Here is a 25,063-nt window from a genome sequence, read left to right as displayed (position 1 = left end):
GTTATTAATAGGCCTGGCTTGATGGGCCCAGGGCGGGCGAATGTGATACAGACACCCAGCACCATCGTTGGGGAGTACCTGACACCGGAAGAGGAGGGGGCTGCGGGCCGGGGGGAGCGCCACCTCCCAAAATAGCCAGAGCAGAAGCCTATATAGGTGGCCGTCCCACCACCAGGCTCACTTCCCAACAGGACCTCCCACCAACCCAGCCTTCCGGTGCAGTTCCAGCCTTCCACCCCCACCCGAGGTGAGTGGCAGCTACAGAGGCTGGAGGAGGATGCAGGGAGGCAGTGGGGAGGAAGCCAGCTGGAAGGGACAGTGACACAAGGGCTGGGGGAGGGGATGCCCAGAGGTAGGCAGCTGTGGAGTCCAGGCCTGAGAGCACGGGATTCTTGTGCTGTCCATCCTGTCTTCCAAGGTGACCTGAGGCAAATCCCTCCAGCTGGCTGGGCCTCAGCTTCCCACCTGTAGAACAAGAGGGATGGAGCCTGACATCTGTGGACTCCGGTGATGCCATCAGAGGGGGCCCACGAGCTGAGTGGGCAGAGGAGGCAGGAGGAAGGAGTGTGCAGGGCTGACGGTTGAGCTGACAATATTGTCTGACACTCGGTGGATGGACTGGGACCTGAAAGCGCCCAGTTGATGGAAGGCAGCAGGGAGAGATGGACGAAGGAGGGAGAAGGACGCGCCTCTGTGGAGGCTCCAGCCGTTGCCACAGGGGCCCCTGTCTGGGACTCTCCAGGAGCTCGTCTGTGGCTCAGACACGTGGGACTTGATGGGGCTGCGCCCTGAGCCCTGGGGAGGAGCTCCGGCAGGCGGGTCCCTGAACTCCAAGTCAGTCAACCTGGGAGTGGGCCCCTCTCTGCCACTGCCTCGCTGTGCATCCTCAAGCCATTCACTGATTCTCTCTGGCCTCAGTCTCCCCACCAGCGTAGAATAAGGATCCTTCACCCGGGGAAACAGATCCTCAGCTAGGCGCCTTGACTGAGCCGAGCCCAGGGGCTGAAATGATAGCACAGAAGCCCAGCATGTTGGAGTTAACAGCCCGGCTGGGGTCGGGGCAGCAGGGGCAGCCGAGGTGTCTGGGGAAGGTCTCGTGCCGGGAGGCCAGGTCTGCAGCCTTGGCGCCTTGGAAGCCGCTGGTGGGCTGGTGCCTGAAGAAGCTGACTCACAGGGAGGGGGACAGCCTGAGCCAGCGGTGTCCTAGGGTTTCCAGGAGGGCAGCCGTCCAGGGCCGAGCCGAGGCAGACAGTGTGGACAGCCAAGGCCGGGCAACCGGAGCTAACGAACAGCTGGGCAGCTCTCTCCAGCCCGCCAAAGGCCACCAGTGTCAGCCCCTGACCGCCTGCCCACATCTTGAGTTGAGGTCTCAAGGTTCCACCACAAGGGACCACAACACCATCAACACAACGGAGGGAGGCAGAAGCCCAGAAACGGGGAAGGTCACCACCCAAGGTCACACAAGGATTTAGTGCAGCCCCAAATCTAGAACCCCAGCCTCCTGACTCCCTGTCCAGTGCTCCACACACTCTAGAGGCAGCCGGTTGCAGCCTGAGTCCTTGGGAGACCGTGGGAAAGAATGCAATTGGTCTCTGGCTGCACAAAGATTAGGAAGTGTCATGTTTCCCAGAGACGCAATTCAGGCCATGAAATCTGCTTCCGTTGTCTAAAAAGTGAATGTGCCACCTTCTCCCCAGACATGGGCCGTCTGCTCTCCAAGTGGGGTGAGGCTGCATGGAGATTCCAAGTAGTCTTTCCCACCTCCCCCTCCCTCAAAGCTTTGTGGGGCAGGAGGCGTCTGGACCAGGCGCAATCCTCTGGGGCCCAGGAGACCAGGAAAGTAGTTAGGGGGGATCTGAGAAGAGATCTTCGAAAAGTCAGACTAGCAAAAGGAAAAAAAATTAAAAAAATCAGGATTCAGAACGTGCATCCTGGCCAGATGTGGGATGGGGCACCTGCAGGGGGCCCCAGCAGCGCCGGCCTATCCGTGCCACCCTCTCCCAGCGTCCCGTGGGTCGGGTTTCCAGACCTCAGAGCTCAGATTTTGCAGCATAAATTTGCATCCAGGACAGACAAGAGCCGAGGCTGAGGTAGGAGCAGAGAGAGAATGGGAACAGGGCCGAGGGGCCCACGAGGGTGCAGGCCTGGCCCCGGCCGGTCAGTATCCTCCCAGAAGCGGCGCGACATCCTCCGAGGTGCGTCGACCCGGGACTGCGCTGCACCAAGCCGGTGCCTCCTGCGCGCCCTTGACGGCAGGCGAACCCTCCAGACCCGGCTGGTGACGCTGGCGCCCCGTAAATTCCAGAGGCCGCCCCTTGCTCTGGCTCCCCAGCCGCAGCCCCTGGGGTCCCGAGGACCCTCGGCGGGGGCGGGGAAGGATCGGCCGCGGGACGCCAGCCCGCCCGGCCCGCGCAACCCAGTGGCTCGGCGGGACTGAGCAGCTCTGGCTGCGCGCCGAGCCCCGCGCCCCCTGGCTCTGCGCCAGGCCGGCGGGCGTGCGCCCGGCGCGCAGCACTGCAGCGCTGGTCATATGAGCAGAAATGATGAGAAAAGCACTTTTTAATCTTTTCACACTTGCTCTGCCCGCTCAAACAGTTGCAGGATGTCGATGACAGACTTGCTCCACGCTGAGGACATCAAGAAGGCAGTGGGGGCCTTTACCGGTGAGCAGCGCGCTCCCCTCCCCAGCTCCCTTCCCTCATCCACCACCTTGGCCCCCGCACCCCCGCGGGCTGCGCGGACGTGCGGTCCTCCCCAGCGCTCCTCTGCCCACGTATCCCGCGGGGCGCTGGCCGGGCTGGGAGGGGGGTCCTCAGCATTTTCCAACTCGGACCGGGCGGGACGTGGCCCAGGGAGGAGGCAGGGAGGCCCGGTGCCCTACCAGAAGACCGAAACTTGCAGGCGCCGAAGGCTGGGTGCCCACGCTGCGAGGACTGGGGTCCCCGACCAAGGGCGAAGACCAGGGTGGAAAGCAGGGTCTCCGGGTCCCTGTGAGCGCTCGGGACTTCCCCTTTAAGGCCCTTGGAGGGGGCTGCAGGTGCGCACACCTTCTCTCCAAGCGACCCCTTTCCAAGACCCCCATTCTAGACAGGACTCTGCTCCCCCAACGGTGGCCTTTGCTGGCTCCCCAACTGTCCAAGCCTCCTCTTTGGGGCTCAGAGTCCCCCCTCCCCAAACGGACCCACGAGCGAGGTGACCTTCCGACAGCTGGCCCTCTGCTCTGCCCGACCCCGTGCTGGGCATCCTTAGCGCTTGTAACCTGCAGCCTCCTTAGGCAGCCGAGGCAGCGGAGCCGGCAGTCTCACCTCTGTGAGCTGCTCTGGGCTTGAGCGCTTGGCTGCCTACCTTCCTCCTGCCTCCCATCACCCGGAGGGGGAAACTGAGGCTCTGAGAGGGCTAAAAACTTGCCCAAGGTCACCTAGCTCTGCAGAAGGGGGATTAGGATGGGGGTCGTAGTCCCCCACCCTAGCGTCAGAGCAACTTTCCTTACATCCAGCCTGGAGCTGAAGGGAGAACATGACCCCCTCCCCTACTCACATACACTACTCCGTCTAACATTGTGCCTGTTCCCAGGTGTTCTTATAAAGGATCTCAGGACACAGAAAATTGGGGAGAGGGACTCATTTTCTTTCTGCCTGGCTCCCCCTCCAAGGGGGCTGCAATAGCCCACCCACTTCTCTATAACCCACCTTCCTCCCTTTGAGAAGAAACTTAACTTGGAATTCCTGGGGAGCCTTCCAACACCCCCCCCCACCCCCAACTCCCACCAGAATGGATTTCTACAGCAAACTAGGAGTTCTGGGTCCTCCCCCTCCTCCTCCCACTGTGTGACCTTGAAAGAAACTTGTCCTTTCTGTGTCAATTTTCTGGCAACACAATCTGTGGCCAAGAAAAAAGGTCGACCCTCCCCACGCCCCCCACACACACACCGTGTTCACACCACCTCCAGTTCCCCAGCCCACTCCCACTCAGCCACCACCCAAAGGTTTCGTGGACACCAGGAAGCCCTCTGCCTTCAACGGCTACGTCCACCATCAGCAAAGGGTCCCGAGGAAGGTGGGGGCAGGCTTGGGAGCCAGGGAGATCTGCGTGCAAGCCCACCTCTGCTGCCTCGAGCTGTGTGACCTTGGGCAAAGCACCCCGTCCTGGTTTGGGGTCCCTCAGCCCTCCCGTGGAGGCGCATGCCCTCCGTCCCCCAGGACGGGCACAGAGGAGTCAATGGACAGATGCTGCCAGATGCCTCCCTTCTCCCCTCCTTCCCCACTGCCTCCTCTTTGTCCTCATTTTATCCCACTCCTTGCCCCCCAACAGCTGCAGAATCCTTCGACCACAAAAAGTTCTTCCAAATGGTGGGCCTGAAGAAAAAGAGCCCGGATGATGTGAAGAAGGTGTTCCACATCCTGGATAAAGACAAGAGCGGCTTCATCGAGGAGGAAGAGCTGGGGTAAACTGAGGCCTGCAGGGGCCGCCCAGCCCGAGGCTCCACGAGAGGGAGTGGGGGTTGGGACTCCTGCTTCTGAGTTCCTGGCAGGTCTGCCCTCTCTCTGCACTTTTCACAGAAAATAACAGAGCACGGCCGCTGTCGCTTCTGGAAGGGTAAAATCCTCAGCAGAAAGTGCAACTAACTGGGTTAAATTATAGGCACTTAATATTGCTAATGGAATGATGCTACTTAATAATTTAATACCAATGAGGAGGCAGGTTTTCTCGCTGCCTAACACCACAGGCAAGACAGAGAGCGCTTGCTTGAGTATGTCATTGATTTTCATTTGTCTGAAAGGCACCTTTGCCATCCCGCAGACCCCCACCCTTCCGAACCAGGGCGGCCAGAGCAGTTTCTGGGCAAGCCAGGGATGCAGAACCAGCTGTGGGGACTCAGGAGTCCTGGGAGCAGAGCTGAGGGAGAGAGCCTATGACAGGAAAATGCAAGAGTGCATCAGCAAAGGAACCTCCTGCCATCACCCCCTTGGCCACCTGGCCTGTGTCTGCCCGCCCAGCTGTGCCTTATGTCACTCTCTGGCCAAGACTGCCTTGAGTTTTGCCACAAAGAGAAAGGGGAGAGTGTGGAGAGGGGCCTTTCAAGTAGACACTTCCCCATCCATCCACTCTCATCCCAAAGCATCCCACAAGGGTACCCTTTGTCTAGAACCTTCTCCTTCTACCCACCCACGCCCAATGTGCACACACACACAGAGGCTGACTTCTACCTGCCCTCCAGCCATCCCCTTCTCTAGGAAGCCCCCCTGAGTCTTCCCCTCACCCCAGGTGGGATGGATGCCTCCTTTGTGCACCTTCTCTGCTTCCCCATCACTGTATCCCTCACACTGTGTGGTGTCTTGGAGTACTTGACCTCCTCTTCTTGTTTTCAGGCAGCTTCCTGAGATCATCTCTGTGCCCCCAGTTTCCAGCATGGCCCTGGCACAGAGAAGACACTTTTGTGTTTGTTGTGTTGGCTGAAAAAATAAACAGATAAAAAAATAAACAAAACTCCTTGCCTGGAGTGAGGTCAACCCTCCGGTGAGGACAGCCTGTCCTTCCCTGCACACCCACCCACAAAGGCACAGCCACAGCCCGGGCTACCTGGCTCAGCACAGCTGCATGCATGCTGGCTGCTGCCGCCCGGCCCAGCTGCCCACTTCCCCTGCGCAGATGCCAGCCCACCATCCGTGCGGCGCTCCTGCAAGGTGACCTTGACCTGACTCCCTCCCCGGCTTCTCTCCCCAGATTCATCCTGAAGGGCTTCCTCCCGGATGCCCGAGACCTGACTACTAAGGAAACCAAGACGCTGCTGGCTGCTGGAGACAAGGATGGGGACGGCAAGATTGGGGCCGACGGTGAGTAGCCGTGACTTGGGGCCTGGGCACATCGTGGATCTTCGGATATTTGGGTGCTAAAAGCTCAGAGCTGTGTCTGCCGTGAAAGGGAAGGGTGGGGATCCCACAGTCCCCAAGATTAGAAGAAAAAGGCAATCCATTATGTCTGTGTGCTCTGTCATGAAAGCCAGGCAAAGAGAAACAGGTATTTTTTTCTAAATTTGAACAACCCAGAAGGAAGAGATCCTTTTTTTTCTCCCTACTGCGTAGGGAATTTGGGAGAATTTGGCATCTTCCCTGAACTTTGCCTGCACTTTCCTTGGGTTCTGGTCCTGGTTCTGCCCAAACTGGCTGTGTGACCTTGAGCAGTCTCTCTCCTTCTCTGGGCCCCAGTCTCCCATCTGTAACCTGAGGAGATGAGGCCAGCTGATTCCCAAGGACCCTGCCTTCTCAGATTCCAGGGATGGAAATTCCTTATCTCCCATGTCCCTCAGTATCTTGTCCTGGTGTCCTATAACTTCAAGTCTCAAAACCTGTTTTGGCTTCGCCCAAATATACAATTCCAGCATTGTAGGGAGCCAGGAGACACAGCCAGCCAGGAATCAGCTGCGAACTAGGAAACGGAATATCTGGCCCTGTCTTGCTTTGCAAGCTTTGCTTTCGGAACAGGTGAGGGGCTGGTGGTCCACCGTCCCACATCCTTCTCCATTCAGATCTAACCAGCATTCACGGGGCACATCTCAGTCTTGTTATCTTTCTTAGCATCACCACGTGCTTGGGAGTTATCTCCATTTTGCTGACGGGCAAACTGAGGTTGAAGATGCTCACCCTGCTCTCAGAGCTGGGACATAAGTGGTGGAGCAGAGATTCAGAGCCAAGTCTGAAAAACTCTTTCCAACATGCTTTGCTGCGTTCATTCCCGTGATAGTCCTTGCTGTCAATCTAAGAGAAAACTGTGTGTCAGTGCTAGGCCTCTGGGCCAGGCTGTCTGGGTTCAAATCCCAGCCCTGCCACTTTCTAGCTGTGTCACTTTGGGCAATTCAAGAAACTACTCTGGGCCTCAGTTTTCTCATCTCCAAACTGAGGATAATGATCATTCTTATCTTACAGAATTGTCTTGAGAATTAGATGTGTCAGCCTGTAAGGTGTTTACACTAGTGTCCGGCACAGAGAGAGTGCTATGTATGTGTTTGTTAACTAAATTTTAAAAAATAGGGACTAGGTTGTAGTCATCCTTTTATCCCCAGCATTTAGCCCTTACTTGACCCAAAGCAGGCACTTAGTAAACATCTGTCAAAGTCCAGTGCCCTCAGGCTCTGCTTCCTCTCTGCCCGTCACCAGCTGTGACCTTGACCATGTCACCTCACCACACTGAGGTTCTTGTCTCTGGCAAATAGGGTGCACAGCTTTATCCTAAGACCAGCTAGGGCTTGTTGTGAAAATTGAGTGGCTATAGACACAAAATTGCTTTGGGAAAGGTAGGTACAAGGATTCTAAATACGGATGTAGTGTATTAAAGTTTAATGCCAGAAATTCCAGCAAGGTCAGATGCAGCCAGTCCTCTGGCCTTCCGATGCCACCTGCCCTTCTCCTGGCTGGGAAGGAGGGAGGTGGTTTTAAAACAGCCGGAGCAGAGGGTGCTAGAGAGAAATTGCTGGCTGGTCTTGTTCCAGTCAGTGGCCCATCACCCCTCACCCCCATCCTCACCAAGCCTCTTATCAGATAGCTCTCCCGGAGCCTGGGTTCCTGCCATGACCCCAGCCCTGCCTCCCATTTTTATTTGCAGCCAATATGTCACAGCTCGGAAGCCCTAGGCAGGGTCTTCATGGCTGATTGCTCATGAGCAACTAACTCCACGATGAAGAAAAACCAGGCCAGATCCTGGCCACTTCCCTGCTCCCCTCCCTCCCTCCCTCCCTGCCATGCTCAGATCTTAAAGAGCTAACACAGCTCTTCCAACAGACCCAACCGACATTTACTGAGTAGCGACCCTGTGCCGGGCAGTGGGGGAGATAAAGATGAATCAGGCCCAGCTCCCAGAGGCACCATTTCCCGGCTGGGTGCCCCTGAGCCCCGGTTTCCTCATCTGTAAACTGGGTAGGACAACACATACCTCCCTGGGATTGTCGAGGATTCCAGGACACAATGTATGGGAGTGTCGAGCCCAGTGCCCCACAAGCGCCCCACAAATGGCAGCTGCAATCCCGTTCTGTCTGCATGTTGCTGGCAGCTCTGTGCATAGACACAAATGAACAGGGGTCCCAGGCAGAGGCCGGGAGGTCCAGACGAGCTCTGTGGAGGGGGAGACAGCGGGCATTCCTGCAGCTCTGGAGGCCGTGGGCAGGAGGGCTGCAGGCTGGCAGCGGCCAAGGAGGGAGGTGCAGGCTGGTTGGTATCAGCAAAGACACTGAGGCTGGGAAGTTCAGGGGTGTTTAGAAAGAGGCAGGAAGATTGGTTTGCTGGGGGTGGGAGCGGAGAGAGAATTGTAGCAGGGCATGGAACGTGTGCCCAGCCCCATGCTGGGGTCTGCACACGTCACCCCATTTGACCTTGGGATGACAGAGGACAAAGGTGCAGAAAAGAGAGGAGCAGAAAGAGGGCTCCAGTACCCACGGTGTCACTGGACTGACACCCAGGTCTGTCTGCCAGCACCGTCCAGGCTCAGGCCGACCTGGTGAAGGACTGGAGGTCAGGCCAGAACAAAACAGGGGAGCAAGAGAAGAAATGGGCAATAAGAACAGATCGCCCGAGGCAGTGGGGCCCCACTCTTTGTGCTTCTGGGGTGGGAAGATGCAGACACCTCCCCTTCCCCACTGCCACCCCCAAACACAGTCCTTTTTCTGGAGGATGATGGGCAGGATGGATGTGATGATGCCCAACAGGCAGCAAGATGGGAGGCAGAGCCCTTTGTGGGCCCAGGAAATTCTATTCCAGGCGCTCGGCTTTGCCGCCTCTCCCTCTAAAGGCCAAAGGGCCGGAGCCCTGCCCACCAGCTGGAGGATGCCTTCAACTCCCAGCGGGACCTGGGGCAAGTCACAGAGCTCCTCTGACCTTCCGGTGCCTGCTCTTTAAAACCAGGGGTCAAATCACCCGCCAGTCACAGGGGTCCCTTCCAGCTCTGAGATGCCCTGGATGTCCCAGTGAATAAACCTCTAGACAGGACCAGCTCTGCCCTTTGGCCCAGCCGTGTGACCTTGAATATCAATAGCAATGACACCTAACCTGGGGGAGCTGTTACTGTGAGCCAGGCACCCGGCTTAGCAAGTCACTCATTTCATCCTCCTAGCTCTCTGTGAGGCGGATCCTGTTACCGTCTCCATTTTACAGATGAGGACACTGAGGCTCAGAGAGGTTAAGGGTTTGCCTAAACTCCCATGCCTAGGAAGAGATAAGGTCAAGATCTGAGTTCGGGTCTGTCCAGATCCAAAGCACATGGCCTATGCTGCCTGCTTCATTCAGAGTTTAGGAAGCATCCACCACGAGATGATTTTCTTATTCACTGATGCTTCTTTCTCCCCTACTGGGACGTCAGCTCCACGGGAGCAGGAACTTTGTTTCGTTTGATTCTGACCCCAACACCTGGAATAAGCCCTGCCACATAGGAGGGGCACAAGAAAAGTTTGTTGAATGAATGAATGAGTGAATATGTGTCCAGCTCTGGAGATCCAATGATGAGGAGGTGCGGTACACAGGGAGAGGTCTGCAGGTCAAGGCTGCAGACCCGTGTGGGCTGGGTGCTGGCGTGTAGCAGGTGCTGGGGGATTCCAGAGCAGGGTCTGCCTCCCTCCCCAGCTGTTTGCCCTTCTGAAGGTGAGTGATATTTGCCAGGCCCTTCAGGGCCCAAGATGGAAGGGAAGGGGCAGAAAGACAAAGTCCTCCTGATGACCCTTTGCATTCCCGTCTCTGGGGCAACTGCTTCCAGGAAGCGCAAAGACGTTTACAGATGTGGTCGATTGATTCTGGAAGGCCACCCTTGAAAGGCTGGGGCAGAGCTGGTAAAAGGGGGTTTTAAGGCAGAAAAGGAGACAGAAGCTGGACAGAGGTGGAAGGTAGCCAAAAACCCAGCCACAGTTGCAAAACTGGGCACAAATAGCAGGCGAGACTGCTAAGTGGCAGGTTCCTTCTTGAGTACTTGTCCTTCACAAGGGTGGCTCACATACAGGGCCCAGCGTCAGAACCCCCCGGCTTTTCACAGCACAGATGGCTGGGCCCCACCCCAGAGTTTCTGATTCCTTAAGTCTGGGGTGGGGCCCAAGCGCTTGCATTTCTACCAAGTTCCCAGGTGGAGCTGATGGTCCCGGGGCCACCCTTTGAGAACCACTGCCTTACAATAATCCTAGAAAGTGGATGCCATCACTCTCCCTGTTTTACAGATGAGGAAACCGGGGCACAGAGAGGTTAAGTAACATGCCTAGAGTCACTCAGGAGCAGAGCCAGGACCCTGTGCTTCCTTGCCTCTCACGTGGGCCCGTGTCCCCAGCCTGGGCTTTCCACACCCAACGCCTGCCAGCATGGAACGTGCAGGCTGGCAGGAAGAGCAGTTACCACCCCCTGGGCACATCCTGTGTGCCAGGGGCTGCACACGGCCTTCCCCCTTTTAGCTCAGGCAGTCCTCACAGCAGCTCCACAAAATACACCCTCACTGGACAGACAAGGAAACTGAGGCCCAGGGAAAGGGAGCCACTTGCCCAGGATCACCCAGCTATTCAGCACTCAGGCCCGCTTCAAACCTTGACACTCTGGCTCCAAATAGCACCCCCCTTCCCCACCTTGCTGTAGACAAGATCTGCACACCCCATACCCTCGCACACACGCACGCACACATGCCATCCTGGTTACGGTTCCCTGAAACCCGATCCCGGCGGCAGATCCAGTTTCCTACGCTTCAAGCCTCTTCCAGCTCGAGATCCTGTGGTTTGCTTTTTGCTTCCGTTGCTGCAAAATTTAGTCATAATTATTGCCTGACCGTTGCAGGCTGCTCAACTCACGTGCCTGAAGGCATTCATCTTTTCTGCTTCCTTCTGGCAAAATCCCTTCTGTTTTATCCTTAAGTAGCCTATTTAACAGGGGCAGGAGTGGGGAGCGAGGGAGCCCTGAGGCTTAAACACCTGAACGCGGGAGGGCAGAAGGCGTGCTGCCAGCCCTGTGAGCTGCCACGGCTTCTCCTCTCTGGGCATCCATCCCCTCACCCCAGAGCGGGGTAGGAACACCCCTCACAGGGGTACTGCTTGAACTGAGTGAACATTCTGGAAATGATTCCTCTCCTCTTCCTTTGTATGTATGCTTTCTCTTGTAAGCCCCCTCAAAACCCTTAGGAAGTACTGGAACACCAGTCCCGGAAGAAAAGGAAATCGAGTCCCAGATGGGAGGAAAGTGAGCAGGAGGGCAGGGGAGCCCTGCCGCCTCCCTGTAATGCCAGCCCTCCGGCCCCTGTGCGATCTGATTTCCAAGCAGGGCAGGATGAGCATACTGGGGCCAGCCCGCAGTCCTGAGGGCAGGGCCCTAAGGTGCGCAGCGTTCTGTTCCACCTCACTGTACCCTCACACTGGTCCCCTATGATCAGGGGACAGAGCCTGTGAGCCCCACTGAGAGATGTGGAAACTGAGGCCCAGTAGACATGAAGTGCCAAAGTCACATAGCAAACCTTGGCCGAATGGCACCTGGGTCTCCTGACTCTGCCACTCCCTCCCCCGAGCTGAGTTGAGATCCTCGAGTTGTAAATGGTTGCTGTGCTTTGCAGGATGCTCGCCTTAATTCCTGCCTGGACTCCCCCTAACTGCGGCCTCCGCTGCGCTGGATGAGGCTGGCAAAGGGGGAGGGGCGGCCCTGCTCACATAACTCCCCTCCTGTGATGAGGAGCAGTAGTGGGGGCAGGTGACATCCCTTCCTGCCTCTGGGGGGGTCACGGCTCAAGTCAGAACCCAGGGCGCTTCCACTCCAACCTCTAAGAAAGAGACTCGCCCCGGCATGAGCCACGCCTGAGTCAGAATCTTCCTGGCTGAGTGCCTCTGAGCCTCAGTTTCCCTGTAAGTAAAATGGGGGTAAGAGAGCTGGCGAGGATGAAATGGGATGACACACAGGGCAGTGCCTGGCACACAGTGAGCCCCCGGAACTGTTGATGCCCTCTGGTTCGACCCCGAATGACCCTGCCTCCCGGTTCTGTGGGGTGGGAAAGTGATCCCTCTTTGCAATACGGATTTATAAGAAGCCCAGCCCTGGAGCTATTTCGAGGCGAGGTGATAAACCAGCAGACCGGTGCCTTCGTCTGGTCATCACGACAGAGGGTAGGAAGCAGCCTTCCAGGCGCTGACTAATGTCTGTCTCAGTTTCATTTCGGGCTATCAGCGTGTGCTGGGCTCACCTGTCAATAGCTTCTAAATTTGTCCATTCCCACAGCACCCAGGACTGGGACAGACCTAATTAGGCTAATTTCAGTCTCCTAAGGGAAAGGAAAGGACTGAGTCCTCCCATCCTCTGACCCTCCATCGGCTGCTCCCTCCCCCCATCCCTACCTCTCGCCTCTCTGATTGGATGATGGAGAAACCAGCAAACTGGCCCCGGGGGCCTCGGGTGAGGCGTCCATGCAGAGGTAGGGCTGTGCCTGGGTGCTCATAGGAGGAAGGGCGCTGGGTCCCTCCAGAGGGGCACTCTCCCTCGCACGTCAGCAGTGAGCATTGATCTAGCGTGACCCTCTGTCAGCACCACCGTACTGGGCACTTCTCATCCATCATCCCATGCTGTCCTCACTACAACCCTACAGCAGGTGCTCTCATATCCCCATTCTACGGATGTGGAAACTGAGGGTCAGAGACTAAGTTTCCACGGATGGGTGTGCTGGAGGGGCGATCCTGACTCAGATGTGATAGACAGCGTCAGAAACTTCCACGAGCTCAGCTGCCGGTCCTTTAGGCTTCCCGTGTCCGCTGGCTCTTTACATCCTCCTTGTCTTCGTTTCAAGATTTTTATGGATATTGTTGTTATTTCAAAGCCCCAACCTGTGACAGTTGTGCTGAGGAGACACAAGGGAGGCGAGACTAACATTTATAGACCACCTACTGTATGCCAGGCATCTCTCTGTATTCTCTCATCTCATCTTCCCCAGAGGTGTGCAAGTAGGCCGCATCATACCCACTTTGCAGATGAGAAAACTGAGGCTCAGAGAGGTAAAGTAGTGATCTGAGGCCACCCAGCCAGGAGGTGATGAAACAAGATTCAGACCCAGCCCCAGGGCTGCTGGAAGGTTGCAGGCAGGTGCCAGGGCGGGGACAGGAAATGACAGGGGATAACAATGACAAGGCCAAGAAATAAAGGTACCATGCCATTTGCAGGGTCCTCGCTCTGTGCCAGGCAGTGGCCAGGCATCTTATAGGCTTGGTTTTAAGGTGGCTGGAACTATAGAAGCATCTTGATAACAACGGGTACCAAAGGCTGAGTGCTGGCTGTGTATCAGGCGTGTGACCCAGAGCTTTAACGCTGCTTCCTCTGAGCACCCCAAGGAGCTCCATCTTACAGATGAGGAAACTGAGGCACAAGGAGGTAAAGGATCTAGTCCAAGGTCACAGAAGCAAGAATGGGAGTTGGGAATTCACTCTCAGCCTCCTTGCTCCAAATGCTGTGGGAGAGCTGGAGAGCTGTGTTCTAGACCCGACACTGCACGGATGAGAAAACCAGGACCCGGAGGGTGAGGTGTCTTGTCCATGGACTTGAGTGGATGGCAGAGCCAAGACTAGAACCCCACCCTCGATGCCCCATTCCCCTCCCAGCATCCTACCGCCAAATTGGTGGACCTAGACTTTACAGAGTCTTGGTACGTTTCATTTGTTTTTCTTTAAGGAGAGACCTGGATGTTTTAGAGGAGATGTTTTTTTGATGGGAGGGCTGTTCGTTAATTGACTGCTTCCTAAGCACTCTGCCCTCAGGGAGACACGGAAAGTACAGAGTAGGTGACCTCTGTCCTCAATTTGTCTACAAAGTGCCCTGCTCCAGGTTCCGGGAGGATAAAATTAGAATCCTGCGTTCTCTTCAGAAAGCCAGGGCACGAGGCCATCGTGACATCCCGGCTGCTTCAGGGCCGACCCCAGGGGCGGAGGGGGCTGCTTTCAAAAACCCCACAGGTCCAAAACATCTCCCATAGTCAGGCTCCAAAATGCCTGACTTTTCAGCACCAGAGGGTCCCTTGGTCAGCGTCCCTTGGTCCCTCTCACGCTGACAGCACCAAATGCCTCAGTGTGAAGGTGACTAATGGGCTCTTTGCTGATGAGCAGCCCGAGAACCCGTAATTTCTAGGGTGAGTGTTAGGGACGTCGGCGCAGGTCGGGAAACCGTCAGGACCAACTTCCTCTGTTGATAATCTCTCCGTGAGCTGGCATCAAGGACGGACTCGTGCCTCCTTTATCCCAGGACAGAGCAGCTCAGTGCCCAAGGACAGGAGAGACCAGCTGTGGCCCAGTGTCCTGGATTAAATGGCAGGTTGAAGCTGGAGAGAGTTCAGGCTCCCACCCAATCTGGGACGTGGCCTCTGCGAATCCAGGGAGGGCTGTCCTGAGACCCCAGGCCGAGTGCTGCCTCTGCCTCTTATTATCCACGTGCCCTGACACGTCCCCTCTCCAGGCTTCCATCTCCCCAGATATAAAATGGGAATCGTCCCACTTACCCCCCAGGACTGTCGTGAAAATTATATGAGGTAAATGGGTACTTGTTGAACCCTCAGAAGGACTCATGAGCCATCCATCCGTCCATCCATCCATCTGTCCGTCTGTCCGTCCATCCGTCCATCCATCCGTCCGACCGTCCATCCATCCATCCATCTGGCCTTCGTTCACTAGCACCTGCTTTGCGCCAGGCCTATGCCAGTGCTAGGAGAGTGGTGAACAAGACAGACAGGGCTCCCTGCCCTCCTGGAGTTTACATTCTAGTAGGGGAGACCAACAAAAACAACTAAGTACATAAATTAGATCATTTCAGAGAGCGCTAAGTCCCATGAAGCGAATTAAAAAGGGCTAATATGACAGTCAGGGGCTGGCGATATCTGAGCCGGCTCCTGAGTCACTCTCCACCTAGGTTACAGTAGGTCAGAAACGTCCGGGGTAAAGAAGGAAGCCTGGGAGCATCGTGCTTGAATCATGTCCACTGGGTGATCTTGGTCCAGCTACTTAACTCTCGGGCCTCAGTTTCCCCAACTGTAAAGTGCAGACGAGAGTGTCCTTCCCATGGAGTAGTCGTGAGAATTTAATGAGATAATAAATGCAAAACACTTCCCACGTAGGCATTCAAGGAATAAGGATTCTTAAATTCTATAACAATGGACAATACTCGTCAAAGTACTAATGATAAAAAAGCATCTCAAAAGAACCAGCTGCCTTAGTCAGGGTCTGCAGGACCATGGGAGCCCGAGGCTGAGAGAGCGGATGTTCTGACACCTGGCCCGAGGGGCGGGCTGTTAGAAGGGCCCCATCCCTGCCACTCACTGTTACCACTCAGCCCGCTACCCTGGGGGACCCTCCCTCTCTCCCACCTGGAGTCATGCCTAGGCCCCCACATCTGGGTCACCTGCCTTCCTGTCCTCAGGGACAGCCTGGGGAGAGGAGAGGGTGGTGTCCATTTCCCAGGTCAAACCCCAGAAAAGTGAGGAGCCGGGGTACATGTCCTCCACCCGGCGGGGGTCGGCGCCAGGTTATTTCCATGACGACAGCATGGGCGGATTTGGTTTTGTTTTTTCCCTCTTTTATTTTGAAATAATTCTAGCTGTACTGAAGTTGCAACAATAGCCCAGAGAATTCTGGATGCCCTTCTCCCAGCATCCCTAAGGCCAACATTTACATGACCCTGGTCCAATAGTGAGAACTAAGAAATCACACCGGGAGGTTTTTACGTAAGTGCTTCATACTGACTCTGGGAGGGTGGGGCGAACCTCAGGGAGCCCCAGATACTTTTTACAGCCTTTTCGAAGCCACTTCACATCCAGTGTCTTGTTTGTCTCTCACAAGGAATTGTCACTGCCCCCTCACTTCACTCCACTGACCAGTGGAGGAAGTGATGCCCGAGAGGTACATTTCCCACCTAGTAGGGCCAGGCTGCTCCTGGACCCCAACTCTCCATACTGCCCCCCTCCCCGTGCTGTCCCCACATTATGACACTGCATCTTCTAGAGGCCATGGGGACTTACCTGGGGCCCCTGCTGCAGGGAGGGGACATGGCATCTCAGAGACACACAGTGGCAGAGGGTGGCAAACTCCTTCTGTCCTCTCTCGTCTCCTGGAGAGAAAAACAACAGAGAAGACCCTCCCTGGACCCCCTTGATTCCAAATAAAGGTCTCAGAAGAGCCGGCTGCTGGGCAGTCCCCTTTGACCGCCACAGTAAGGACCCTGCAGTTGAGAGGACATGGGAAACGGGCAGAGGAGCTCACGGCGGGAGCCGAGGACCTCCTGTGGGCCAGGACACGTCTCTTCTGACCATCTCCAACCCAAGAAGCGGAGCGGACTTCTCCTCCTTTTACGGATGATGAGGAGGAGGCTCAGAGAGGCCAGGCGCCTTTTCTGAGGTGACACAGCCCGTAAGTGGGAGAGCCAGATTTGAGGCCCAGGCTTCTTCAGCTGTGCCAGTCCCGTCACACAAGACGCCAGCCCAGCATGGCTACGGGTCTTTCCCAAATACACCCCACTGTTTCCTGCCCTCTGGGCCTCGACGGTGGAAGGCCCCCACCTCAGTCCCTTCCTCCCTCTGCTTCTTGCTGTGGGAATCCTGCATCTTCTCAGGGACTCTCTCAGACCCACCTTCCCTCTGAAGGCTTCGCTGCTTCCTCAGAAGGCAGCTTTTCTCCCTGGGAAAGACAAGTCTCTGTGTCCCCTCATCCTTTCCCGGACACAGTGGCCCCTCGGTGTCTGGTGCTGAGCCAGGTGGTGGGATGGAGGCATGAACAAGGCGGGTGGGAGCTCTGTGTTCCAACGAGAGAGGCAGACGACAAAGGAATAAGCAACATGTACTCAAAATTATTTGCAGGGTGCTAAGTGCTGTGAATATAACAAAAAATGGTCATAGCAACGAGGACCCCAGTCAGGCAGGTCACTACTTTCGCCAGAGTGGTCAGAGAAGGCCCCTGGAAGAGGGACACTCGAGCTGAGACCAGGTGAGAAACAGCTGGCCCATGAGACAGTCTGGAGAGTGTCCTGGGCGGAGAGAACAGCAGGTGCAAAGATCCTGAGGTAGGAATGCACTCAGCGTGCTGGGGGCTCAGAGGAAGGCTGGCAGCGTGGAGCACTTCCTGCCAGATATGGTCTTCTTCTCAGACTGGACCAGAAGCTCCTGCCGGGCAGGGACTATCTCCTGCTACCCATGTCTCCCCTCACCCGGTTCAGGCCATTCCTTTGTTCCTTCAGGAGGAGCTGGATTCACGAGAGGGACTCAATTGCCCGCTAGTGCCAATGCTGGTCTCTGACATCATTAATCAGCAGGAGGTGAAGCCTGGCGGACGGACACCACTGGGGAGGCAGGGGCAGGCGAGCACCCGGCCTCCCCCACCGTGGCCTTGAAGGCAGGCCCATGGGGAGGAGCCTGGGCCCCAGGGCTTGACTCCTGGCTCAGCCACTTATGACCCCTGAGGCTCTGAAAGTCACTTCTCCTCTCCTGGCCTCAGTTTTCCCTTCTGTAAAATGGGGACAATGACTCCCCATGACCTGAGGGTCTGTGAGGAGTGTTAAGTGAAGAGCTGGTGAGACGGAGCCCAGCTCCTTCCCAGCACCTGTACGCGCCCGGCCCTCTGGGCAGCATGGAGAGGTCTCCACGTGCTCGGGGCTCCTCTGGGGTCTTGCTGGGTCCCTGAGGAGGAAGTTCTTGAACCTGGCAGCTCACCAGAATCACCTTTCAGTCAATAAAGTAGTCGTCCCCTCCTCCAGCCCTCCTACGTCAATTCCGGGACAATGGCCTGGGAGCCTGTGTCTTCTCAGATTCTGCTGCTGATGCTGATGGGCAGCTGGGGAACGACCAGGTGAGAAAGGGCTCCCGGTCCAAAGTCGGACAGACCTGGGTCTGCATCCTGGCCCTGCTTCTTCCTAGCTTTATGACCTTGTAAAAATTGCCGGACTCTGAGCCTCAGTTTCCCCATCAGTAGAATGGAAATAATGATAAAATGCACATTATAAGATTATTGTCAGAGTCAAATAAGATGTATATCAAGTGTTTAGAGTCGTGACTGGCCTACGATAAACACTCAGAAAATTATCATTGCTATTATTATGGTAGTCATTAATAATTTGTGTAATAATACGATGATTTGTAGTTCTTAATAATTTAATACTAAGTTATTATTGTTAATAATTTGCTTCATGACACCATGAAGCAAAAGATAGGGTAGGCTCGTCATTTCCCATCTCCATTCGTTCATTCATTCATTCCCACACTCACTCCTGCCTTCACTCCAGGTCTTCGGCAGCAGACGTGGGAACCGAGAGAAAGCCCGGTGCAGGGGCCCAGTCTCTTCCGCGCTGTCCACTCTCGCTCACTGCTTTGTCGTTGTCTTTCGCAGAATTCTCCGTCCTGGTGGCTGAAAGCTAAGAGGCTCCGACGGCCCCGGGTCCTCCACCTCTCCGCCCCGGACCCCTGATCTCAGCCCCTCTTGCCACCCTCCTGCGTTTCTGTTGAGTTTGTTTATGTTATTTTTTACTCCCCCCTGTGCCCTGCGGCCCTCGAGTGACACCGTTCTTCTGGAAAATGCTGGAGAAACAATAAAGGCTGTACCAATCGGACTCTGCTGCTCGGGAGGACTCAGGCCTGGCGGGGTGTGGGTCCCGCCGTGACTTTGCAGACACACCTGTGCAGGGGTGGGGCCGGGATTTAGACGGTTAGAAGAGATGGGATGGAAGAGAAAGGTACTAAGCCTCTCTTCTGTGTTTGGTACTGAACGTGGTACTCTACGTGGGCTGCCCATTAATCCTTGAAACCACCCCATAAGGTAGGCAATGAAACTCCCATTTTACAGATGCAGAAACTAAGTCTTGGAGAGAAAAGTGATGTGTCTGAGCTGACATGGCTAGGACTTGTGGATGGACTGATGGAGGAATGGATGCCCATTAAGACTCTTTTTGCTACAAATGACAGAAACCCAACTCAAAATGACTTAGGCAAAAAAGGAAGAAAACACAAAGACTTGACTGGTTATGTGCCTGAATAGTCCAGGGATACATCTTCAGGAACAGCTTGATCAAGGGGCTCAAGTGATATCATGAGGATTGAGTCCTTCTCTCTCCACCTCTGAGCATTGCTTTCCTTTGTGCAGGATGTGCTCTCAGGCAGGCTCTACTCCTGATGGGAGGGTTCCCCTGCAGCTCCAGGAGTACAGTCAGCAGTACCAGAAAACAAAGAGCTTCTTTCCCAGTCGTTCCATCGGAAGGCGTCAAATTTAGTTCCATCAATACCAGTAGCTAATGTTTATTGAGCACTTCCTCTGTGCTAAGGCCTTTCCATGTCTCCATCTGTACAACAGCCCTATGAAGTGGAGACTATTGTTATCTCCATTGTACAGGTAGGGAAACTGAGGCACAGGGAAGTTAAACGTTTGTCCAAGATGACATGCGAGTAAGTGGTGAAGCAGGACCCCAACCCCGGCAGTCACCTGCAGAGCCTGTGTCCCCCACTGAACAGGTCACAATGGCCAGAGGATGGGGCTGTGATTGGCCCACCCTGGATGGTGCCCATCTGCAGAGACAGATGGGGTCAGTCACACAGAAAGCTGATGGCCTGAGAGTTGGGGCGAGGAGACCCAGGAGCCATCAGAAAAGGGGACGGAAGCAGGGGGGTGAGCATGGCAGCAGCCTGCAGGATGGCTTCCCATGGCCGCTGTGGGGTGGGAACTGGAGCAGTGTTTTCCCTCCCATGTGTCGGGTCTCCAGACCCTGCACCCAGCGGTGCCACTCGACGCTTCCCCTGGGCCCCAAAGTGTCGCCCTGGGCAGGCCCGTCAGGGAAGGTGCTTGCCGAGGGCGAGGCCCAGGGCAGGCAACCCCATCAGGATTCAGGCTGTGGGGCAGAAAGGGACAGGCCACCTTCCAAGGTGGCAGCCAGGCCAAGCCAGCAGGCCCGGGCCTGGGAGGGGCCTTGGGGCCAGAACCGGAATTGGGCCAAAGCAGCAGCAAGCCCCGCAGGGCCATCCCGCCGTGGCTCAGCAAGGCGCCCGGCACCGGAGCTGCGGGGCTGCACCTGAAGGCGGGGGCTGAGCCAGAGGTCAGCGGGTGGACGCGGGCCAGGGGGGCTGGGAACGTGTCTGAGTGTGTGAGTGAGAGGTGGCGTGCGTGTGTGGGCCAGTGTGAGGGCACACGTGTGCACACGTGCTGTGACCGCAGTCGGGACCAGGGTAGACGCAGGTTCTCATGTGGGGTCTGAGGGGGCCCGACTTTGGACACTGAGGATGGGGCGGGGCTGAGAGGCTGCAGACGGGCCGCCCAGTGCTGGGCTCCTGCGGAGTGCAGGGCGGGCACTGGAGCTGCGGAGCCGGTTCAGGGCCCCAGGAGGACAGGCAGCTCAGGACGACCGTGACAGCTGCTGCTTCCGCTGGCCGGGGGTGGCCGTCAGTGCCTCTCACCCCACAAGCAACAGACAGCCCACACATCGCAGTTCAGACGCAGGGCAGCACGTGACACAGCCAAGCTGGTTTGAGAGCAGGGCCGTCCTGACTCTTAGAGGACACAGGACATCGGCTCCGGGGCCGTCCATTGGGAAAGGATGTACCTGGAGCCAGGGCAGGACAAGGTCAGGACAAGGTAGGGGCACCTTGTGGAGGGTGGGGGGGTAGCAGCAGCGTGGTCAGGGAGGGAGTAATGACAAGTGACGCTGACACCAGCAGTCAGTCGCCAAGCCCTCCTACGTTGTTCTTGCTTCTGCCCATTTCCCTCGCCCTCTCCGCCACCCCGTGGGTCCAGGCCCCATGGCGGGGCAGGGTAGGGGCCCGACTCCACGGAGCTCTGTGGCCTGGGTCTCACGTTCGAGAAGAGCCTCCAAGTTCGGACTTCGGGCATCTCTTCCGATGAGGCAACACCTCCAGTCGCCGTAACTCAGGTTGGGCATTTCTGTATATTGGGACCTCTGCCATGAGCGGGTGACCTGGCTTCACCCAGGCTCTGAGAGATGCAGGCGGGCACTGCCCAGCCCCTGACCGTGGCAGTGGCCTCCTGGCCTGTCTCCCGGCACCCCTCCCCCTCCCCTATCCACTCGGCACCCAGACCCCCCCAGGGCTCTTTCCAAAGCAGAGCAGGTCACACTGTTCTCCTGCTTAAAACCGTCCAGCGATCGTCCCATTATAGAATAAAACAATTCTATTTTATTTCTAATTTTATAATATATCTCTATAAATAATTTATGGACTAAAAATCCAAGTGCAGCCTTTCCTGCGCACAGGGCCGGCCCAGCCTCCCTCTCCCACCCGTCCCCTCCCATCCCTTCCCGCCTCCCTCCCCGCCCTCTGCTTCCACCCTCCTTCCCCTGCCTCAGCCCTATTCACCCTCAGGACAGCTGCCCTGGACAATGCCCCCCGGCCGGGCTTGGAGCCCCTGAACTTCCCCTCATCACAGGTGAAATGGGAAAAAAAAGGTGTGACCACCTAATTCACCGCCATGGCTCCCAGAGATGGCAAGATGCCCGAGGGCGTGTCTGTGGGGTCCCCGTGATCCCAGGGCCTGGCACGCTGGAAGCTGTCTTGACGCAGATGTGGTCACAGAGGTGCAGCGTGGCCCGTGACTTGCTCAGAGCCACACAGAAGTGCAGAGCGGAACAGAACAGTCGCCTGCCATGGGGTGCCTCATCCACACACCTTCCAACTCAGCAAGGAGGGTGGGGCTCAGAGGGGAGCCACTGTCGGTGAACTCCGGCACCCCCCGCCACCCAGCCGTCCGACCCCCAACAACTCCCCTCCTGGTTTGCTCCTCAGCTGAACACGACTGACTCCTCTTGATTGTTGTGCTCAGAGGAGCCTCCCTCATGACCTCCGCCCCCTTCTGTCTGGGAGAGGCTGGGGGCAGGGCAGGGTGCCGGGAGGAGGGGCCGGTTCCGAGGGCAGCCTGTGGGCAGAGTGCCAACTGCTGGATGGAAGGTCCTGGAGCAAGGAGAGGATGCAGATAGCGGGGAAGGAGGGAGCCAGGGAGAATCAGACGCGGGAAGGACGGAGGGGAAAGTCGGGGCGGGGGCCTCTCTCCTCTTTCAGCCGTGGGCTTGGAGAAGATGACTTGGCTCCACCTTCTGGCTGGACAGAGCTGCCTTCCCAATCTGCTGCCTCCTCCTTTGAGCACCTACTATGCGCCAGGTGCTTTGTATGTGCCGCCTCTTAACCCACACCACCACCCTCCACAGAAGAGAACAGTCTCCATTTTGCAAGTGAAAAAAACTAAAGTTCAGAGAGGTTAGGTAAGTCGCCCAAACCACACAGCTAATAAAAATGAAAATAGAAAACGGAAAATGAAAACATTTATTCACCCATCCCACAAATAATTTTGCAGTGCCTACTTGTGCCTGACACGGCTAAGCACTTCAGAAACATCAGCTCACTGAATCGTCATAGTAACTGCTAGAACCTTTCCCAAAGCGTTCAGCCTCCCGCTGGCTCTGCCTCCGACAGTAGATTCCCCACCCTGGGGCCCCTGCGGCCACTCTACAGGGAGAATTAACGCTGGAAGATTCGAATTCAGTGAATCTGATATTCGAGTTTAAACAGGAATCAGGAGGTCGTTTATGAGGGGCGGTTCAGAGGGGGACCGGATCGCTGGCCACTTTCTGTCCTCCTCCATCGGTCCAGCCAGTCCAGGAGAAGGGCCTGGGCAGCCAGCCTGGACCCCAGACTGTGTCCCGAAGGGCCCTCACCTGCCCTACCTCTGTTTCTGGTCTTGTTGCACCTTCGCAGGGAAGTGGCAGAAGACGTGTCTGCATCCGGGGCTTTATGAGGTCAGACGGAGGGCTCCCCGGGGCCAGGGCAGGCTGCCCCACGCATGGTGGCACTCGAGCCAGGGTACCCTCACTATCCCTCCTTTGCAGATGAGGAAATGGGGCGCAAGTGTCTTGGCTGAGATTCCAGGACCCCCTTGCTCACCCCCACTCTTTGCCTGAGGGGGACAGAGCCAGGATTTAAACTCCAAGGAGCCTGAATCCAGCGCCCGAGGCCACATTCGTCGCCTGCTTCTCCCACGTCCTCTGCGGGCATACCCGGGCCTGCCTGTGGCTTCCACGCATTCACTAACCCTTCGCTGCTTTGTGCTCCCTCTCTCCTTCTCAGAGTGCCTCAAACTCCTTCACAACCTACAAAGCCCTTCGTGTCTGGCCCCTTCCAGCCTCACCAGTCTCGTCACTCACCACTCTGCCTGCATGCTCCTCTCTCCCCACCTCCACTTGGACCCCAACCCTACATTCATTCCCTGCATTCTCTGCTCCAACCAGAGAGAGTGTGCCATTCCCCAAAGCCACATTTTTGGCTGGACGCTGTTTCTTTCCTGCCTGGCTAATTCCTATGCAACCCCAGGCCTCAGCCCAACAAGGCTGCCTCTTGGAAGCCTTCTCCACTCCCAACGAACCCCCAAGTGTAGCTGCTCACTTTGACTTACAACCCTTCCTTAAGTCCCTACTATGCCTCAGGCACAGTGGGGCCACAATCAATAAACCAGATCAGGCCTGCGCTCATGGAGCTTCCATCCCTGGGGACCCCACTCTGTGCTCTGGGCTGCCCTCAACACCCACTCCACTTCATGTTTACTGCCTCTTCATAATCTATCTTCCTCAAGGGAAGAAAATGTTTGCCAATCATGTATCAGCTGAGGGTTTAGTATCCTGAATATACAAAGAACTCTTACAATTCAACAACAAAAAGATAACAACCTATATCTGTCAGGGTTTTCCAGAGAAACAGAACCAATAGCAGATACATATATATCTCCATGTATATATGATTTATTGTAAGGAATTGACTCATGTAGTTATGGAGGCTGACAAGTCTCAAGGTCTGCAGGGTGAACCGGCAAGCTGGAGAGCTCGTGGAGAAGCTCCAGTTCAAGTCTGAAGGCAGGAAAAAAGCCAGTGTCCCAGCTCAAAGGCAGTCAGGCTGAAGAATTCTCTCTAACGCAGGGAAGTCAGCCTTTCATTCTATTCAGGCCTTCAACTGATTGGGTGAGGCCCACCCACATTAAGGAGGATCATCTGCTTCACTCAGTCTGCCAATTTAAACGCTACTGTCATCCCAACACACTCTCGCAGAAGCACCCAGACTAATGTTTGACCACACATCTGGGCATCCCATGGCCCAGTCATGTTGACACATAAAATTAACCGTCACAAAATCCAATTTTAAAATAGGCAAATGACCTGAACAGGCATTTCTCCACAGAATATACACAAATGGCCAACAAGCACATGAAAAGATGCTCAACATCACTGCTCATTAAGGAGCTGAAAATCAAACCCACGATGAGATACCACTTCACACCCATTAGGATGCCTATAATCCAAAAAAGGAAAAGAAGAATTATTGGCAGGGATGTGGAGAAATTACTACTCTCATGTATTGCTGGTGAGAGCAGAAAATGGTGTAGTCACTGTGGAAAATATTTTGGTGGTTCCTCAAAAAGTTAAACATAGGATTCCTATATGCCCCAGAAATTCACTCCTAGGTATACATACAAGAGAAATGAAGCCATATGTCCACTCAGAAACTTGTATACAAATGTTTATAACAGCACTATTCATAATAGCCAGAAGGTGAAAACAACCCAAGTGTCCATCGGTGGATGGATGGATAATCAAAATGTGGTATATCCATACAATGGAATATTACTTGGCCATAAAAAAGAACAGGGGGCTGGCCCAGTGGCATAGTGGTTAAGTTTGCAAGCTCCATTTTGGCAGCCTGGGGTTCATGGGTTTGGATCCCAGGCACAGACCTACACACTGCTCATTAAGCCATGCTGTGGTGGCGTCCCACATACAAAATAGAGGAAGATTGGCATGGATGTTAGCTCAGGGATCATCCTCCTCAAGTAAAAAAAGAAAAGAAAAAAAAAAGAATAGACTACAGATATATGCTATAACATGGATGGACCTCAAAAACATCATGCTAAGTGAAAGAAGCCAGACACAAAAGGTCACATATTGTATGACTCCTCTTACATGAAATGTCCACAATAGGTAAATCCAAAGAGAGAGAAAGCAGACTACAGGTTGCCAGGGGCTGAATGAAAAAGGGGAATGGGGAGAGATTACTTAATGGGTATGGGTGTTCTTCTGGGGTG

General features: G+C 55.6%; 1 protein-coding gene across 4 annotated transcripts; it reads left to right on the top strand.

Annotated features, from left to right (window-relative positions):
* The first annotated feature begins 36 nt into the window (after nucleotides 1–36).
* On the top strand, nucleotides 37–18,554 carry PVALB (parvalbumin). 4 transcript variants are annotated; one of them, XM_070600713.1, is made up of 5 exons: nucleotides 37–247; nucleotides 2,596–2,663; nucleotides 4,312–4,444; nucleotides 5,725–5,834; nucleotides 18,335–18,554. In XM_070600713.1, exons 2-5 carry the CDS (start codon nucleotides 2,603–2,605, stop codon nucleotides 18,361–18,363), a joined length of 333 nt encoding a protein of 110 aa, XP_070456814.1. In that variant the 5' UTR covers nucleotides 37–247; nucleotides 2,596–2,602; the 3' UTR covers nucleotides 18,364–18,554. The 4 variants fall into 4 exon arrangements, with proteins under 4 accessions (XP_070456814.1, XP_070456813.1, XP_070456812.1 ...); XM_070600712.1 differs by lacking the exon at nucleotides 37–247 and adding an exon at nucleotides 1,828–2,090; XM_070600711.1 differs by lacking the exon at nucleotides 37–247 and adding an exon at nucleotides 2,033–2,195.
* Nucleotides 18,555–25,063: the final 6,509 nt, after the last annotated feature.

Source organism: Equus przewalskii, chromosome 29, assembly GCF_037783145.1.
Source record: "Equus przewalskii isolate Varuska chromosome 29, EquPr2, whole genome shotgun sequence".
Classification (NCBI taxonomy): domain Eukaryota; kingdom Metazoa; phylum Chordata; class Mammalia; order Perissodactyla; family Equidae; genus Equus; species Equus przewalskii.
This window is presented reverse-complemented; position numbering and strand designations above follow the sequence as displayed.